Source organism: Pavona decussata, unplaced genomic scaffold, assembly GCF_977016875.1.
Source record: "Pavona decussata unplaced genomic scaffold, jaPavDecu1.1 SCAFFOLD_58, whole genome shotgun sequence".
NCBI lineage: Eukaryota > Metazoa > Cnidaria > Anthozoa > Scleractinia > Agariciidae > Pavona > Pavona decussata.
In genome coordinates this window covers 1878318-1897500 of record NW_028145480.1, presented here as the reverse complement: position 1 = coordinate 1897500, position 19183 = coordinate 1878318, and the positions used below count along the sequence as shown (strand labels likewise).

The window sequence follows — 19183 nt, the reverse complement described above, 5'->3', positions numbered from 1 at the left end:
CTTTATTTTTTTGTTACGGGAAACTCGTTGCGTTGCGTTGCGTTGTATTTATTACGTTTCCTAATGTGACACGCCCCTCCAGAAAAGAACAATTAATGCTGCTGATGATAATATTTATAAGTAAGTAAGTAAGTAAGTAAAACCTTTATTTTGACACGATGAGTATTTAAGCTATGCAGCTTGTGGGGTCGTGTAAATAATATAAAAAATACATAAACAATAACTGTAATAAAATTGTAAAGTAAAATAAGACTTATGACTTCTTATATGTATAAACATAACATTGAAATTTACTATTTACAATAAGTAGCACTTAGTAGCACTTAGTAGTACTTAAATAAGTAGCATGTTATAAGAGGTATGAAAGTGGGAACTTATTGAAAAAACACAAGCACAAAAAATACTTAAATATATTAATAAATAAATAAATTAATTAATTAATTAATTAAATAAAGAATAACAAAGTGAAAATTACACAGCAAGGACATAGAGGAGAGGAGGAGATTGGGCAAGGGAAGATAATGTAGTATCCCCGATTACACCCACTTTGACTAATCTAGCGTTCAAGGTTCATCGTGAGTCTGGGATTCCTGATGTAGAGCGCGATATCCAAATTCGAGGCATTTTATAGAAGAGGATGTGATATTGCAAACGTACATACTGGGGTCAATAATTTTACAAAGAAATTAATAATTTGTTAGTTATATTAATTCTTATTATTGTATGAAGTGGTTTGGGAAAAATTTAATAACAAAAACCTGATGTATGTAGAATTGAGGGTATAACTGCAGACTTTGGGATATGTAATCAGGAGAACAACTTCCTAAAACTGTGTATTGAAATCAAATAAATATTTATAACGCAATACAAATAAAGTTACAATTTCTAGAACGGAATATCACTTTGAATGCAAAACCCCTCCAAATGGGGGCCAAATCCAAAACCTTCAACAGCTTTTTCAGGGCTTTCATGATACACGCTGTCACATTCGTCGTAATCTTTCACCAAGTTTGCTTACTACAGTCGCAATACAAAAAAGTCACCATCGCTGGATGGTTTTCCTGTTACTTCTGTCCTGTATAATGACACTGAAAGAATCGACATGCCAAAAAAAATTCTTATCTATCCGATTCATTAAACTAAGCATGACTTGATTAGACGTATATCCCGCAGTAAGACTTTATCGCCTTTATCAGAAGCATCAAGAGGGCTGAACTGCGGCTTGAAAGCATCAAAATCGACCAATCACAGAACATCTCAGAAACACTTACACACGTGCCTTGCCCCATCTCCTAGGTCTTCCTATCTGACCTTGTTCTCACTTACTGGAAGGAATTTTAATCCCCCCGTGCTGAACACCTGGAGCAGGTTATCTCTTAGGTATAGCTTAGGTAATTTATACACTTGCACCTACGTTCTATGTTCAGCATATTTACTTCAATTGCACTGATTCTCGCTCGTTTTCCAAAACTATTGACGTTCTTATATTATTTTTATCACCCCAAATCCGCTTTTCCTATTCTTAAGTACATATTTTTTTCAGACAGATTGATGGAAAAATGGAGACGATTCTTTTGTGATTGAATTGAAACTACATTTCGACGCCTTAATTATGAATTGCATGTTACTGTATTACATATACTTTTTTTCTTTAGGTTAGAATTAAAGATTGTAATATCGTTGTCAAGATCAAAGCTTGTTACTCCACATACAACTAAAGCGGTCTCTTTTCCCCAAAGCACTAGAAAGAATGCATGTCAACCGCCTTCTCGGTAAATACCAAAAGAAATGTTTATGCTACTATTACCATTTATTAAAGACTTTATACTCTTTTCCTTTTTCAGTTCCAACCACGAGTCCTGCACAAAGTAAGTGGCCGCCAACCTTGAAACTCTGCGAAAGATCACTATTATTGCTATTGCTCCACATAAACAGCTTACGTTTACAGAGGGGGGGGGGGGGGTGGGGTGGGGACTACCGTCCGGAAGAGTGAGCTACACACAGATATCTCGACTATTACAACGAAAAACAAATAACCAGTATTAATGGTTTGCATGTGAAGTCGTGGCGGCTGTTTCCTGTAAGACACGAAAATTCATCTTTAGGAATTTCCTTTTATAGCCGCAGCACTCGATTTCTATGCATTTTTGGGACAAACAACCCGGCTTATTAAAAAAGTCAAACTTTAAAGAACCTAAATATTGGACCTTCACATATGGTTCTTATACAGTCCTTTACAGTCCATCTGCATCTCTTGTTTACTTTCTCTTTTCTTGTGGTAGTTGTATGTTGTGCTACTTGGAGGCAGATTCACGAAAAGCATAGTTTCTTAACAATAGTCTATTGTTCAAAAACAATACTTAAAATACATCTTATTTAAGAGGGCATCGTGAAATCTGGTCCCTTGTTACTTTTTTGTTGTTTTATGCTTCGTCCATATTATTACATTTGCACGCAGTATAAACAAACATCCTCTCTTGGTGTAAACAGATTAAGGGTGCAAAGAACAAATAAATAAATAAATAAATAAAAAGAGGGAAAGAAAAAAAAGGAAAAAAAAAACAGAACAGCGAAGAAACGGTTGGCTAGGAAAGAAAGGGGGAGAGACATGCACATGCAGTGGAAACAGATTGAGCAAGCAAAATAATAGTAAAAAAATAATATAAAATAAAAACAAAACAATGGAAGAATAACGACAAAGGAAAGGTTGACAAGAAAATGAAGGGGAGGGGCGTACGCAAGTTGGAATTTAGAAGTGTTTGGAAGTATATTGATAATGTCGAACGACTCAATCCGACTAGAATCTCAATAATATGGCTTATCTGAACCCGACTGTCCCAAACTACGAGTGACGCGTTTTTATTTGTTTAACATTTATTTTCAGCTTGCCAGGACAACCAGTTATTTTGCACACAGCTTTCAAGCGTTTGGATTCAAATGTATTGCAAATCACACGCTTACACGCAACGTGAGTGTAAGAAGACCTGCAAGCTCTGCTGATTCACACCTCCGCGTAAGTTTGTTCTCTGATCTTTCGATTTGTGTACAGCAAGATAAAATCTGTTTTGTAAATTCGAAGATTGGGTATCTACTTTGAATTGATGAATAAGTCTACGGCTTTAGTTGGCGACAAATACTATATGAACTTTTATTCTTCACCCACGACTTTAGCTTGTCGATCAGGTCATTGAGCTGCTTTGAAAACAAAAATGAAATCTATAATAATAATAATAATAATAATAATAATAATAATAATAATAATAATAATAATAATAATAATAATAATAAGTCTATGTGCCTCACTTGGTGACAAATATTGTATGACCTTCTATTGTTCACCCAGGACCATAGCTTCTCAGGACATTGTGCTCTGGTGGGGAGAACTTTCACCCAGTTTTATTCGATTCCGCTGCTTTAACAGCAGAACTTTACTGTAAGAAGACCAGTAATTTCTGCAACTGAGCGACGGCTCTTTATCCAAGTGGCTCCACTGGTGAATGACCCAACAACTATACTTAAACTCAGATCTCGTGAGAAGAGTAAAAACTCTATTTTTGTAACTCGACGGTTAACCATAACTTTGTAGCATTGTCGCTTTACATGTACAGTTTATGGCCCGTTTAAACAGTTTCAACATTCGCTTCATCAACACAGCTGTTTAACCAAATTGGGGTGGGGGGGGGGGGGGGGGCGTTTGAACAGGTCGTTCAACATTGATAAAAGCGTAAAATACTGTTGAAAGTTTGTTGAATCAAATTTTAATTGGTTTAAACTTTCATCCAAAATCGATTCAATATTCCCTTTATTCTTGAAAATGTTGAATGGCGTTGAAACCGTTTGAACACTCCGTTCATCCAACATTTGCCCAACATCCGTTCATCTTTCGTTGAACGAATGTTGGGCAAATGTTGAAACCGTTTAAACGCCGGGGCCTTTACATTTACAGTTTATTACCTGATCACTCACGAAAAGTTGTACCGTAGAGGTAAATGCAATAAAATAACTTTTAGGTTATCTAATACGTCTCTTCATCTTTGACTCAAATGGCGGAACTCAATTTTTTTATTGATATGTTTCCATGCCAGTCCACTTGATACATCTGGGTATTGTGTAGGTTGCATTAAGGTTATACGATTGGGGAATGCTTTAACAATTCCAACTACAATTTTTAAGGTTACTTATTGACCTTTAGTTCTTGTTTAAGGATTTTTCTTCTTCTTCTTCTTCTTCTTCTTTGGGGAACTCGTTAGAGTAGAAAAGCAAACTGACATGAGTACGAGTAGAGACTGGTTTTCACATGAACAAAAACACCTGATGTTCCCATGATTAGGCCGTCGCAAAATTCAGCCCCAAGCGCCTTGTGCGATCCCAAACCAATGTGTTCTATTCTTCAAAAAGTCCAGTTCTCTGATGCCTCTTCTTCAGCCGATGCAAACGGTTTCTCTGACATATTAGGGAGCTTAAGCAACGACGACGGCAACGGCAATGAAAACGTCACCCGAAAATATATCTTTACCTCATTTGTGCTACTTCGCGATTATTTCAACTCGCTCAACTTTTTTACAAAAATGGCGAACTATCCAGAAATCAAATTGGTAGGAGTGGCGTGCAAGTTAAGTCAGTCAGTCAGTCAGTCAGTCAGTTCAGTCAGTCAGTCAGTTCAGTCAATCAGTCAGTCAGTTCAGTCAGTCAGTCAGTCAGTCAGTGATTCAAACTGTCAGTCAAAAGCCAAACCTATCAGTCTAGTCCGTCAATTGGTGTGTCAGTCATTGGGTCAGTCAGTGAGCCTGGCCATTTAATCATTCAGACCGCCAATGGGTCACTCGGTCATTCACTGTATTTTTATTTGGCTCATGATCATTAAAACCTACTACCCTGATGCTAACTTATATACATTTAAGAGCACCTAACCCCCCAATTTTTTTTCTCTTAATAAGTCTTTGCACCTGTTCGAAACATATTGCGCTATTTGGCGCCTTTTTCAACCAAATCTTGACTTTTTAGAGGCGGTAAAAGTTACGAAATCTAGCCATCATCTGTCCCATGACCGAGCTAGTAAGGGGCATGGGTCTATTCCTTACTTGACGTCATTGTATTAAGTCTTTGTGAAAATGCATGCAAAGCAGTATGTGACGTCATGTAAGGAATAGACCCATGCCCCTTACTAGCTTGGTCATGGGACAGATGATGGCTAGATTTCGTAACTTTTACAGCCCATAAAAAGTCAAGATTTGGTTGAGAAAAGACGCAAAAAGGCTCGAACAGGTGCAAAGATTTATTTAAGCGAAAAAAAATTTGGGGGTTAGGTGCACTTTAAATTGCAACACAGCCCTAGACCAAGGGCGGAGGACAGATTCTGCCCGCGCAGGCTTTGAACGTTTATACGTCTTCATTTTAATATTTGCACAAACGATCACATCAACTTTTTCAGAAATTTATCTGGAATCAATTTGGTATGGTACATAGGTCAGGGTTCACTGAATTTCTCAAGATATTTCTTTTTAAACTCTCAACAGGAAGTGGAGTGATGACATTATTAAGTGAAGTGATGACATCATTGTCATTATTATGTCATTAATGGCACCAGAACAGCCAGCCACTATCGATCGCATTCTTGTCGTGCAAATCTTAAGTAATTTACAGTTCTTTACCAAGGTCCCAAAATCTAGAATTCTCCCCCAATATCAGTTTCTTCTTCATCTAGTTTTTCTCACCTTTAAGGAAAACATGTTGCAGTTTTTATCTATAAAATCATGAATTGACCAAGCCGCACTTACGCAGCACCATATTTTCTATTTATCAATAACAGCCGAGGTGGCCTCGGCTAAACGGGGCTAAACTCAATGCACACACATCTTACTAATTATGTCATAGACTATAATAGACAATAAAAACAAATGCGTTCAAAAACACAACAGTCACATGCATGAAAGCCAAACTTTTGTATACTTTACAGCATGCAAAAAATTGTCAAAGTGTAGCTATGTATCCCTGATCTTTGGCTGCGGATGGCTAGGATGGAAATGTATTGCAACTTGAAAAAATTGGCCATTTTTTTCAAGTTTCTTCTGAGCGTTTTGGGAAAATGGCTAAAAACCGATTGTATTTTATTCTTCCTCAGAGAAATAATTTTATATTTTCCTTCTGGTGCTCTAATAGTAATTTTATATTAGAAAAGAGGTTCTTAGTCAAGTATTTGAGTAGTTTTGATTAACATACAGCAAAATCTCTGTGACAGTACCCCTTTAATTTTCGACACTTAGGGACATACACGCCTACTGATCCAAACACAAAGCATGCAAACGAAGAAAAAAAAAGCGTAGGAAAGGAAAAGAGAATACTAACAATGGCGAGGAGATCTAACGGAAGTTATGAAGCTTATATATAGTCGGGGGCCCACAAAAAATAAATAAACTAAAGCTCTCGCAGATTATTATTTTTTTTGTTTTCTTTTTTAAATTTTACTCGCATGTTTCTTGGTAAATTAATTCCTAAGGACAGCTGCAGTTGGTTTTACAAGTCACTAAGAAAACTGAGTGACATATTTTGCAATTTCAAATATAATTACAGCTTTGCCTTTAGCTATGAATATATTATCAAGGAATTGTCTCCGATATTGTTTTAATTACTGATGTTGGAGTTTGATTTCGACATTTTCAAGCCTGCGGGTAGGTCTTTTTATAGTCGTTATTGGAAAAGAGGATTTCAATGAATATTAATCGACCTTTCCTCAACATCTGTTTATTTTTTAACCTAACACTGAGTTACGTATCAATTCACAACTGATGAGTTATAACGCCAGTGAAGACAGATCAATGCATGTGAAATTTATTCTTTAAATATTTAAACTTTGAAAGGTGATATGTTTTGTTTTGTAACAAAGGAAGTGTTTTACTGGTTAACTGCACCAATATACTTTAAACTTCCTGTCACTTTAAACTAAATCCGTCAACATTCGTCTCCCTTTCTTTCCCCTTTTAGATCGATTAAATTTGCTTCTGTGCTACCCCCTTAAGTCTCTGTTTTGCAAAACATTTTCTTCACTGTGCTTTTCACAATTTCACGAATTTCTTGATATCTCCAACAATATACAAGGGGGTTTACTGAAGAATTAAGAAGAACGAGAACAACCATAGCATGAACTGGTGCCAGAAAAGAAGTTCGCGAGCTAGCAGTTCCATACAATATTAAAACGATTAAATATGGAACATAACATGCAATAAAAACAGCATAAACAAACAAAGCATTAAAGGCTGCCTTTGTCTCTCGCAGTAGCTCCATAGCACGATTATCAGTTGGTTGTTGAAGTTGGCCTTGTATTTGCATTTGGTTCTGGTGATATCTCACAATTTTGTAAATACGAATATATGCCACCGTTGTTAAGAGAAGTCCAATACAATCTAGGACGACTGCAACTACGCCAAAATGTTTTGGAAGTGAAATGAGTACGGAGGTAGCAATACCACTTGTCACCCATACAGACACCAAAGCTATAATAACACGCCTTGAAGTGACAAGTTCTTGATATCGGAGATGAAGAGAAACAGCGAGAAGTCTATCGACAGCAATGACGGTTATACAAAGAAACGATGCGCAACCGAGAAAAAACATCGAGAAATAACAAACTGTTAAAACTGTTGGACACAGGAAATCGAAGTTATAGCTTCCATCAGCAGCCATCTTTAACATCGTCGCCATTATAGCACCGTAAATAAGCTGCGCAAACAGTCCAACAGCAAGATCTGAGAAAGCGAGGCTCAGGAAACATTTCTTTAAATTAGCTGGTATTGATGAGGATTTCCATAGGGCGCGAATAACAAGGAGATTTCCAAGAATTGCCACCGGAGAGAAAATTAAGTCTAAAACGCAAAGAGTGAGCGTGAATGTTCTGTGATGTTGAACGAGTTGTGGTAGTCCCTCCAACCTTTGGTTACAAAACTGCGCAGCCATGACTACGAACGTGCTTCTTTGCTGATCGATCGGATGGACCAGTCTTGCTCAATAAGTTGACTACACGTAATCATGCCTGTTATTTACTTAGCCAAGTTGTTAATTTAAAAAGAGGACTATGTCACCCTTTGTTTATAAATATCTGATCAGCAGGCCAATAGTTATTAAGTTTGTTTTATTTTCTTAATTGTATTTAATTTACCACACCTAGACTAAACACGCTGCTGATCCAAACAAAAGCAAACGAAGGAAAAAATAATTAGAAAAGGAAAAGATGGTAACAATGGCGACGAGGCCTAAGGAAAACTATGAAGCTTACTTATAAGGTTTCCTCAAAAATAAAATAAAATGAAATAAATAAATAAACCAAAGCTTTCGCTAATAAGAAGTTGTTCTATTTTTTTTAGTTTTATTCGTGAATTGACTGACACGCAGCGGCAGTTGGTTTTACACATAGAAAGAAAATCTCGTGGCATATTTTGCATACAATTTGACATTTAGAAGAATCTTGCGGAATAAGTTAACTTCGACATTTCTTTCTACTGATGCTGGACTATGACTTTCACATTTTCAAACGGAGAAAAAAAGTAATAATTAGAAAAGGAAAAAATGATGGTAACAACGGCGACGAGGCCTAATAAAAACTATGAAGCTTACTTATAAGGTCTCCTCAAAAAATAGAATAAATAAACCAAAGCTTTTGCTAATAGGTTGTTGTTTTATTTTTAGTTTTACTCCGTGAATTAACACACAGCTGCAGTTGGTTTTACACGTAACAGAGAAAACCACGTAATATATTTTGAAAAGCAGTTTGGGGAATCTTGCAGAATTGGTTTTCTTCGATATTGCTTTTTTACTGATGCTGGACTTTGACTTTTACATTTTCAAGCCTGGAAAGTCGGTTTTTAGAGACTCTACCGGGAAACAGCCTTTCAATAAATACCACCGACTCTTGTTCAACATTTGTTGAATTTTCAACCTAAGACAGCTACTTGTCAATTCAAAGATGAGTTCTAACGCAAGACTACAAATGAGACAGGTTTGTGTGAAAGTTATTCTTTAAATATTTAAACTTTGGGAGGTAAAATGCTGCCTTTTGTGACGGAGTGCTTGCGGAGTGTTTTACTAGTTAAACAACTTTAAACTTTAAGCTTCCTGTCGCTTTAAGCTATAAGGCCCGTTCGAACGATTGCAACATCATCCAGCATTGCTGGATCCAATATTGTTGAACGATGTTGCCCTTATTGAACGACAAACAAATGCAACACTTGGATTCAAGGACCTGGGACCGAAATCTACCCAGAATCCTTAGAAAACAAACCCGCGCGAGACCGATCGACCTCCTCGTCGGACCATAAAACTCGTGTTTTCTGCACCGGTCGTTTTTCAAGCGAAGGAAATACTCTGTGACCTTCTCCAACACTTGCACTGCACAACTGTGATATATCAGAGTAAAAATAAAGGAAGAGAACGCTATCACTTCATGGAAATATGAACAACGAAATGCTGAAAATAAAGGCGTGGATAAACTAGGAAACATTGTTGCGGAAACATGCATTCCGGCTTGTTATGTTTCCAGGGTGGCTAAACTAGCGGGAAGCAAACAAAATGTTTTGCTGTTGTGGTGGCTAAACGAGGAAACATTGTTTCGGAAAACGAAGGGTCACGCGTGCGCATAATAATAAACTGACTTTGTTGCTAGGAAACAGTTTTAATGAGCAGCACTGGAAACTAGCCAACAATGCTTTCATGGTGGCTAAACTGGGAAACGTATGTTTCGGAAGCAAAATTTGTGTTCGGGAAGCAAACAAGTGTTTAACGTGAGGAAAAAACATTTTCTTGTTTCTGGGCAGCAAAATTTGTTTCCGCAACATTTGTTTCCCGCGCGGCTAAATTGGGAAACATTTGCCTCCGCAACAGTGTTTCTGCAACTATGTTTCCTAGTTTAGCCAGGCCTTTAAGGGAGAAGTTCCTCTTCTTTCCAACATGGATACAACCAGTGACGTCACAACGCTAATTAAATCGGTCCCAGTGCCCGGAGATGTGTTAAGCCTTTAAAGTCATTTCAGCGGCGAAAAAAACACTCTTCGTTTTCGTTTCTTTAAAAACAAACTTCACCATCTTTATGAGCACCTTTCAAACTATAAATTGAAGTAATACAAGTGCGTACGAAAATTTCGTTTCAGTAGCACTTTTAACGACTTAAAAAGCCGTTTTCCATTTTTTTTGTTCGTTTTCTTGTCTTTTCACGTTACGTAACTTTAAAATTCAAAGAGACAATAGGACCTTAATTTTTTCCTTTTGCCCAAACATAGATATGATAAGGGGTTATTGTAAATTTGTTCTTTCGTATACTTTTAAGGGACAGTGAAAAACCCGAGTTTTAATTTTCCCGAGAGGACTGTTACAGAGGCGTTCACGCGAGACAAGAGAGGATGAAGATAAGAGAGGAAATCGTTCATATAGGCCCTATCCCCATCGTAATCCCTCTAAAGTTATTTTCAGAGGGTATCGAATTTTTCGCGGATAATGTTACCTCGCGCGTTACGTGTCTTTTACCGTCATTAATTTTACAACAGCTAATCATAATCGTACACTTCCATAAAAAAAATTGTTTCTCGCGTTACTTGCAACGAATCTCTTAGTAATATACGTGATTTGAAAGCTAATAGAATGTAGATTTGAATGGCCGAAGAGTCTTTAAACTCACTGTGACAAAAATATCAAGATTTTTCGTGCCGCGGTTGTGATGTTTATGCTCGTCTGTTCAATCGCGGCTTCAATTCAAATATAATGTAACACTCTTGCAAAAATAAAGCTAAGATTTGTTTCTCGCCTTTCTTTTAAAGAATCTCTTGGCTACATGCGTGATTAGAAAGCTAATGGAATGTAGATTTCAACGACCAAAGCCGGATTTGAACTCAGTGAGATAAAAATACCAAAATTCGTGCGGAGGTTCTGATGTTTGTACTCGTCTGTTCAATCGCGGCTTTCAATGTTTTGACAGCTAAATGTAACACTCTTGCGTTTCTTCCAACGAATCTCTTAACTACATACGTGATTGTAAAAAGCAAATAGGACGTAGATTTCCATGAATGAAGAAATTTTGTACTCACTGCGATAAAAATATTAAAATTTGTGCCGGCGGTTGTGATGTTTATACTCGTCTGTTCAATCGCGGCTTTCAATGTTTCGACAGCTATTAAAATGTAACACTCTTGCATAAAAAAGATTTGTTTCTCGCGTTTCTTCCAACGAATCTCTTAACTACATGCGCAATTACAAAGCTAAAGGAATTTAGATTTCAAGGACCAAAGGGATTTTGAACTCACTGAGATAAAAATATCAAAATTCGAGCCGGAGGTGATGTTTATACTCGTCTGTTCAATCGCGGCTTTCAATGTTTCGACAGCTAAATGTAACACTCTTGCATGAAAAAAAGATTTGTTTCTCGCGTTTCTTCCAACAAATCTCTTAGCTACATACGTGATTAGAAAGTAAATAGAACGTAGATTTGAATGACTGAAGGGATCTAGTACTCACTGCGATAAAAATATCAAAATTCGTGCCTACAGTAGGTTTATATGTTTGAATTTGTAATATTCTTGCATAATTTCCGCACAGCTGGGCTTTAAAACAAATCATGCCGGAGCGATTCTTTTCCAATCTGCGTTGTCCAAATACAGCCACTTTAAACTCGCATTCGTCCACAAAATATATACAGGCACCGCTTCCTGTAAGCATGTTCCGCCATTTGTTTTAAGATCAATTCGCGAAAGACGCGTAACATTGCGTGGGAATCGGCTCAGCTGTCAACGCGGGTAAAATTCAGGATATATGATTGGCTATCACCTAAGACTCTTGGGACACTGGATCTCGCGGGAGATCTAAAAATAACTTCAGAGGGATTACGATGGGAATAGGGCCTATATGGAGGATTACCTCTCTTACCTTCATCCTCTCTTGCGCGAGACGATAGTTCGGCGCTGGGGGTGGGGGAAGGGGGGCAATTCGCAAAGTTTCAGACGAAAAGCTCTACTCAGAGGAGCAGGTGGAACCCATTTACTTTCTCGCAGAACAACTTTGACCAAGATATTACTCTTGACACATACATAACAAACTGTAACCCTTTCTTAGGGAAGGTAAATTTTAACTTGGGAGGGGGGTGGAGGGTTCGGTGATTTTTAATTTGTTTTTCGAAAAAATTCATCGCCTTCCCTTTTTCCTTACCTGTTAAACTCATGATCCTCCCTTTCCAGGCAAAAAAAAAACCTGTGACCCTCCCCCATCCCTATCCTTCCGTTGTTTGTTGCTGTTCATTATTTTATTTCCGGTCAATTTTTGTCTGGTATTTTGGTCACAATGTTTTAGGCCTCTCCAGGTAATCTCTTTCTGCTACCATGGACAAGGATTCGCAAGGAATTGATCGTGCAAAATGCGCTTGTGGCGAATATCAGGAGTTCGAGGAAAACACTGGAGTTTCTTGTAGTTTTTGTGGCTGCCCTCCGGCGAGGCGTGCAAAACTGACGGCCACAAAAAGCAGTCAAACCAGTGATGCCTCATCAATTATTCATGAGGTTGAGAATGTACGACACTAATCACTGCTGGAACTTAAAGAGTTACTTCTTTTCCCAATGAAACGAGAAAAACTAGAAAACCGTCTGTACATTTGGTAAAAAGAAAATTTTTATATTTTGCTACTACAACGGCATAAAGTAACTGACACCATACATGTTTATCTGGTTCAACTGGAAAAGAAGAGAGAAATTCACAAGCAAAGATTGTAGTGGATGTGGTATATTTTTAAAACCAAACTGATTGCAGGGCTGACACTACGGCAAAAGGCTTGTTTATTTGGACCAATATTTCAACTAGTACAACTAGTCTTCTTCAGGGCCAGAGTTACAATGAGAAAAACTAACGGCTCTTAAAAGTTTAAATTTAAACGTAAACATAAACGGTTAATGGTTAACTAGTGTACATGACGTAGCGTACATAAAAGTACATAAGATGCATATAGGTAAAAAATAACGGCTACAAAAAGTTTAAATTTGAACGTTAACAAAAATTAATGGTGAACGGTAGGCTAGAACACATGTTTAAAAGTTTCGTATAATTTGTACAACATTTCATGGACAGCATACTAAACATTCATGACCGGTATCAGTGTGGTTCTCTACCAACTAAGCTTATTTCCTTAACTGCCTAAGTTGCGTAAATAATTGCGGGGGCCCGTCTTCTACTCTTTAATCATCTGGGCCCGGTTGTTCGAAAGCTGATTAACGCTAATCCACGATTAAAAATTAACCAAAGTTTTCATCTTCCTCGTTAAAAATGTTTTTAAAAGCTAATATTACGCTTATGATAAAGAAAAGTCTAAGTCAAAACTATGGAAAAAATCTTTTTGAAAAGACTTAATTGGTTAGTAATTAAACTAGAATCAAAGTTCACGTTAATCCAGGATTAGCTTAATCGGACTTGAGAGAGAAAAGCGAAAGGTAAACCTTATGCATATTTAACAATTATTCCACGAGCACGCGTTGGATATGAGATGATAGATAGCCAACGAGGCACGAGTGGAATCTGAATTGTTTTATTATGCTAGAACATGCTGATTTCGCCTTGCAAAAACCACCAGAAGACAATTTAATGGCCACTATTCCTCGGGCATGGTATAATGGCTCATATACCATGGCTGCTAAGCCAATCAAATTCCCTGCATGGAATTGCGTTATACAATGATGCAGTTTTTAATAATAAAAGGTAGACGATTGTAGAGTAAAAATTCAATTGAATTTTGCACATCCTAACGAGACTAATAAAGCTAATTTTCATGAAAATGAAAGAATAATTTATCAGCCGCCACTTTGTTGCATTTGCCGATCTCCATTGTTCAAAGAACCTACGGAAGATTGATCCGTATTACACACATGCACAAAAGAGCAGATTTTAATAGACTGAACACAGTCGTGTTTAACACCAGTGGAGTTTGGGGGTAGGGGTAGGAGGAGGGGGATGTCATTAGGGACCTTAAAACCACGACGGCAACGCCAGCAAAATGATCACTTCTTCTTCTTCTTCTTCCTTTTGTTTTGATAGTTTTTTTAATTATAATTTTGATTTGATTTTATTTGTATTGTAATGTCAATCATGTTATAAGTGAGAATGATGTATTACGGCCAGTAAATGACACAGGCATACTCGGAAAAAAATCCGAGTGCTCCTTTTATGAGTCGAACCTAAGACCTTCTGATTACTAGTTCGGATGCTCTACCATGGCCACTGAGCGACAGGAGACTCGTGGGAGCTAAGGCTATTAAACTAGGTTCATGGGACAAACATCCTTCATACTGCTAGGATTGGAATATCAATGTGTGACATATGCGCAATGGAAATAATGTGATGGAATGTGTTAAACCTGGTGAATAAATGAGAATGATGTATTAACCAGTAAATGACACAGGCATACTCGGGAAAAAATCACGTTAAAGTTTGTATTAAGTGAGAAAAAAAATGATTCATTGTGTGCACGTGACCGGCGCGTGTATCAGTTCAAGGGAACAATGATGGCCGAACTGAGAATAAGCTTGCAATCAGTGAACGTGGTGAAAACGATATTGGAGAGACATTGTGTGATCGCTACAATTCTGGATAGGTTTATTAACTACTTGTATGATGAATCGTATTTTGTGTGACACTCATCTGCCTGTTCCCCATGTAATCTCCAATTGCTCACTTTATATCATAAAAAGAGAGTAATTCTTAGGGATGCAATGTAACCCAGTCTAAAATTCAATCTGCAATTTACGTAACACTTCACTTATTTCACTATTTTCACCGCTACTGATAACAGCAGTTACCCTTCAAAAAGATTTCGATTCAGAGCGTACTTGTAATGAAAGACGAACATACCCTGAAGAAGAAAGGCCGTGCCTTTCGAAATATTGGAAAAATATACTTCCCTGACCATAAAATCAGCTTTGCTCTTTTTTAGATTATTTGTTCTAGGATTAGCTAAATCGAGCTTTGAACAACTGGGCCCAGGGTATTACAGAATTTTTATAATACCCTGAAGAAGACAGGCCTTGTCTTTTCATGTATTTCTCAACCGTGAAACCAACCTCGCTTTTTTGCATTTTTTGTTCTATAATTTCGGTTGCTGATTAGATCCTTCACTACAGGATCCGGTACTTTTATTTTGTCACGGTGGTCCGTGTAAACACATGCAGTTAATTACTGGTTTTTACTGAAAAGACAGGCGAGACTTTTTGACGGAACAAACTAGACTAAACACCAAAAGCGTGTCTGTTAGACTTTCTAGAAGTCCTTTGCTTCCTCTTTCCTGGACTAGTGAGCAAGTCTAATTGTTTTTCACAGTGAATGCTCATAATCCAGCAGCGATAAAAATTGTGCCAAAAATTGCTCCAAAAATGAAACCTGTAACCTCAAAAACTTCAACATTGGTCATGCACGCTTTGCGTACCTCTGTTTTTTTGGCCCTTTTCTCATCAGATAATTTCACTACTTAACAATTAGATTATGAGCTCGAGATTTCTATCGCGTGATAGCTGATGAGGGTGCAGCCCGAATCAGCTATCATGCATAGAAATCGAGAGCGAATAATCTAATTGTTTTAGTATAAATCTGCCAGTCGTTCAAAACTAAACAAGTAAATTGTCTATATCCTCATCGCAGACACTTCGAAAACGCGACGAAGCGGCCGCCATTTTGTTGAAAACCGCTACTCACTTACTATCACAGAATAGATAGCAAGTAGCGTGGCCAATCAGAGTACGGCATTAATAATTTAACTTAAACTTAAAGCAATTTATGGAATCGTGGGCCCCTGTGCTATAAGGCTATTAGGATATGTGTACTTTTGTCGGTCTTCACGTTTTTTAATTGTGTTTTGTTCGTTTGTTTCTTTTGTTTGCAAAAGAAAAGAATTGTATAACACAAGAAAAGGGAGAGGAAAAAACAAACAAATAAATGAATAGGAAAAAAAAGTCTCTAAATAATTTTGTAAGTAGTAGATAGCTTTTGGTAACAGATTTAAAGTATTGTTAGCTGTATACAAAGTTCATTGAAAGTCAAGTATTCTTAGCAAAGTATTGCAAGCCGTGTAGTGCTAGTAGTGTAATATACTTCTTTACAAATGTTAATAAAAATGTGAGTAATAATAATCAAAGAAATAAAATTGTTTTTGTCAAAAAAAAGTAGATTTATACTAAAATACAATATTACTGAACACTGCTAAATACACTACAGTACAGTTACAACAATTGTATCACATAGTTACACTACCGTACAGGAAGGAAAATATTAGTATACTAAGAAAGTTATAAAAAAAAAAAAAGAAAAGAAGAGAAAACCCTAGTAACAGAGGATACCTCGGATCAGTAATAATTCAGATATTTTGAGAACGGAACGCCCAAACGGTGAAGACTGCTCAGCTACTTAGTAAGGTTATTATAAAGCTAGCACGGATTTGGCAATATTAAAAAAAATGTCTGGAAACTTTTAATAGAACTATATGCATCTCCTTTTTGTAATAAACACAATTCTTGAACATCTGTGTTTTTTTTCGTAACTCGCAAGTAACGTGTCAGTCAGTCGGTATACCTAAAACTAAATAGTTCAGCTAAAAAACTAAACCCTTAAACGAGCCCCAATCAAGTGATCAGCATCGAAATTCTCCTGACAAATTCACTACTTCATATAACATAAGTTTATGAGAATAAAAGATATAATCACTAAAATAAGTTTAAAAATAAGTCTTTGGTGTTTATACAACTTCTTCTGACCAGTACGATACAGAATAGATAGAAAGCAGTTTTGAGATTATGGATGCTAAAATTTGGGACTTAAAAGGTTAAAACTTCTATTTTATTGTTTTATTTTTTGTTCCAGAAAACGTGGAGTAAACAGAATTTCGACCGATTTTGCTGTTGGTAAATCCATTTATATAACAGAAACTTTCGAGCAGAGAAAAAATTGACCACAGGTTGGGTGAATCTTTCTTCGGCCGAATCTCTTTTTTTTAAGCAAAACTATTGCAATTTGGCCACACAACTGTGCGATCGACTTATCAATTCACCAATTCGTTTCCAACAAGGGCGCATGCAGATTGAATATATGACTAGCTTGCTGACTCGTAGCATAATTTCATTTTGTCTAGACATTAATGTCATAATCTTGTATAAACAACTTTTTTTTTTCAATTTTTGTGTCACTTTACTTCGACATGTCACGACAATTATAGAATCGAACGACACTAAGTACTGAGTAAACGTCACTTTATTCTAAGCCTAAGGTACTTGACAGGCAAGCTCGTTAGTGCGTTTTGTCGTTTCAAGCTGGGACGCGCTGGGAAAGACAACGCCGACAACGTCGGGGTAAATTCGTAGCGCGTCTTTTAATTCAAATGAAATTTATTTAGCATCCAATTTACTACACAGCAGGTTCGAAAATTAGGACGAAATCGTTCCAGCAAATAACGAAATCCTAACAACCGTGTAAGAAGACTTTTTTCAAACCTTAAGTGTGAAATAAAAAAAAAGGTTGAATGAGTTTAGGTCTTAAAATGAACATCTTGTCTCAGCTGGGTAAAAATTTGCCGTCGTTTCAGAGCTGCCAAAGTGAATGAATTTTAATTCCAACTGAACGGAAGAAAAACACTGGTAGACTAATAGCAATTTAATTACACTTCCCATCTCAGTCCGCGAACTGACTTTTTGAAGTATATGTCAAAATAATTCCGTCGATACGATTCCAGTGTTTTAGTTTTTATTTTATTTTTCACAAAACAATTGTTCAAAGCAAAATAATAAAAAAAAAAGATTGAAGAAAAATAATCTTATGGAAAGAAATATACCACGGTATGATATCATAAAAAAAAGAGAAAAGGGTGAAATATTGTTATAGATTTAAACGTTCCTTCTTTCTTTTTTTGTAATAGGTTAATGATTCACGAACAAATTCTCACAGCTGTTCATTAAGGCGAAATTTCCCGCGAACGCCGGTGATGGCAACAAAATACCCTTTGGCAGCCTGTTAATTTAAAACTGTCGTTTAGTTGCCGTTTGAATTCGATTCATTTTTATTTGCTCAAGGCACAACAGTCAAGAGCTCTTGTACCGTTTCACCAGTTTTCCTTAAGTCTTCCCTCAAGAGTTTTTAATTGATTACCAAGTCGTTATTTCTGTGACTGAATACTGCTATTTGCGCCTTGTTGTGTTTCTTTGAATAGCGAATGTCACTTTAAAAGTGAATTAAAATATCGCGAGAGGGGAATTAAAATTGCCCAAGCGGTTAATTTTCCTTGCGCTCAGGGCTGTCGCGACTGATGTATTTACCTCAAGTGATATATAAGATAGCTGTGCAAATGTAAATATCATCTCTAAGCCATCGGTTCCTCTTGTTTCTAAAAAGGAAGGCCTTTGTTATCGATTGACATACACCTTGATCCCGACTTTCATCTGATTTACTTTTAAGCCGCCTACTTCGACAAGTTTCTTCATCTTGATATCCGGAATGTTATTTGTATTGTTCGCATAAAACATTTTCTCGAGTTTCTTGGAATCGGTTTGAATTCATTTCACGAACTGAAAAGCTTCACCGGGACGAATTCGAACGTTTTCTTTTTTTTCCCAAGCGCGTGAAAACAAAAATTAAATTCAAACAGTTTGACTTATTGAGTCGCATTTTTTTTCAAACTATTTCTGTATATTACAATTCTCATTTACCGTACAAACATTCATGGTGATGTTAATGTTGTTTTCGGCCTTCTTTAAATCGTCTTTTTTTCTGTAATTCTCCATAAAGCGACGTTTTCGTTTTCAAAACCGACGTCACCACAGGAAATACTTGTATTATTTCTCGCCATTACAAATTGCTCTTCTTTTCGTTTTCATATCAAGTACGTTTCTTAACATAAAAAGAACCGATTTAAGTACTCTGTGAACAAATTGTGGATACACTTGTTTGGGCGGAAGGCTGTTTCTTATCGAAATATTTTGTTTAAATAGCGTGCGAAAGGCACATCTGTGAATATTGTTTCACTGCGAACTCCTCATAAAGTAGTAATCCTTTTTCCCAGCGTGCAAAAAATTAGATGTTACTGGGAAATCAAAATAAACAAGTTCTGTATTGCTTTTTTAATGGAGCGAACAAGAGTTAAACACCCTTTGGTGAAACAAGTCATAAATTGACTGAAAAGGAAGGATCGAGCAAA

The 19183-nt window shown here is 36.8% G+C and overlaps 2 protein-coding genes across 3 annotated transcripts in view; one reads left to right on the top strand and one right to left on the bottom strand.

Moving 5' to 3' along the window:
- Window positions 1–4011, top strand: part of LOC146479591 (zinc metalloproteinase nas-15-like) — a 14211-nt gene extending 10200 nt beyond the window's left edge. Inside the window, exons 8-10 of one of the 2 annotated variants that reach the window (XM_085110441.1) lie at window positions 1845–1868; window positions 2885–3013; window positions 3344–4011. In XM_085110441.1, the coding sequence (XP_084966567.1) occupies window positions 1845–1868; window positions 2885–3000 (140 nt within the window). In that variant the 3' untranslated portion in view covers window positions 3001–3013; window positions 3344–4011. The remainder of the gene's footprint in view (window positions 1–1844; window positions 1869–2884; window positions 3014–3343) is intronic. The other variant, XM_085110442.1, reaches the window with a different exon arrangement.
- Window positions 4012–6724: 2713 nt separating this feature from the next.
- On the bottom strand, window positions 6725–8325 carry LOC146479590 (melanocyte-stimulating hormone receptor-like). Its single transcript, XM_085110228.1, has one exon. The coding sequence runs from the start codon at window positions 7948–7950 to the stop codon at window positions 7012–7014; it is 939 nt and encodes a 312-aa protein (XP_084966354.1). The 5' UTR covers window positions 7951–8325; the 3' UTR covers window positions 6725–7011.
- Between the last annotated feature and the right edge of the window lie 10858 nt (window positions 8326–19183).

Coding starts and splice junctions, on each gene's coding strand:
- LOC146479590 (XM_085110228.1), bottom strand. CDS start 7,950: ATGGCTGCGCAGTTTTGTAACCAAAGGTTGGAGGGACTACCACAACTC.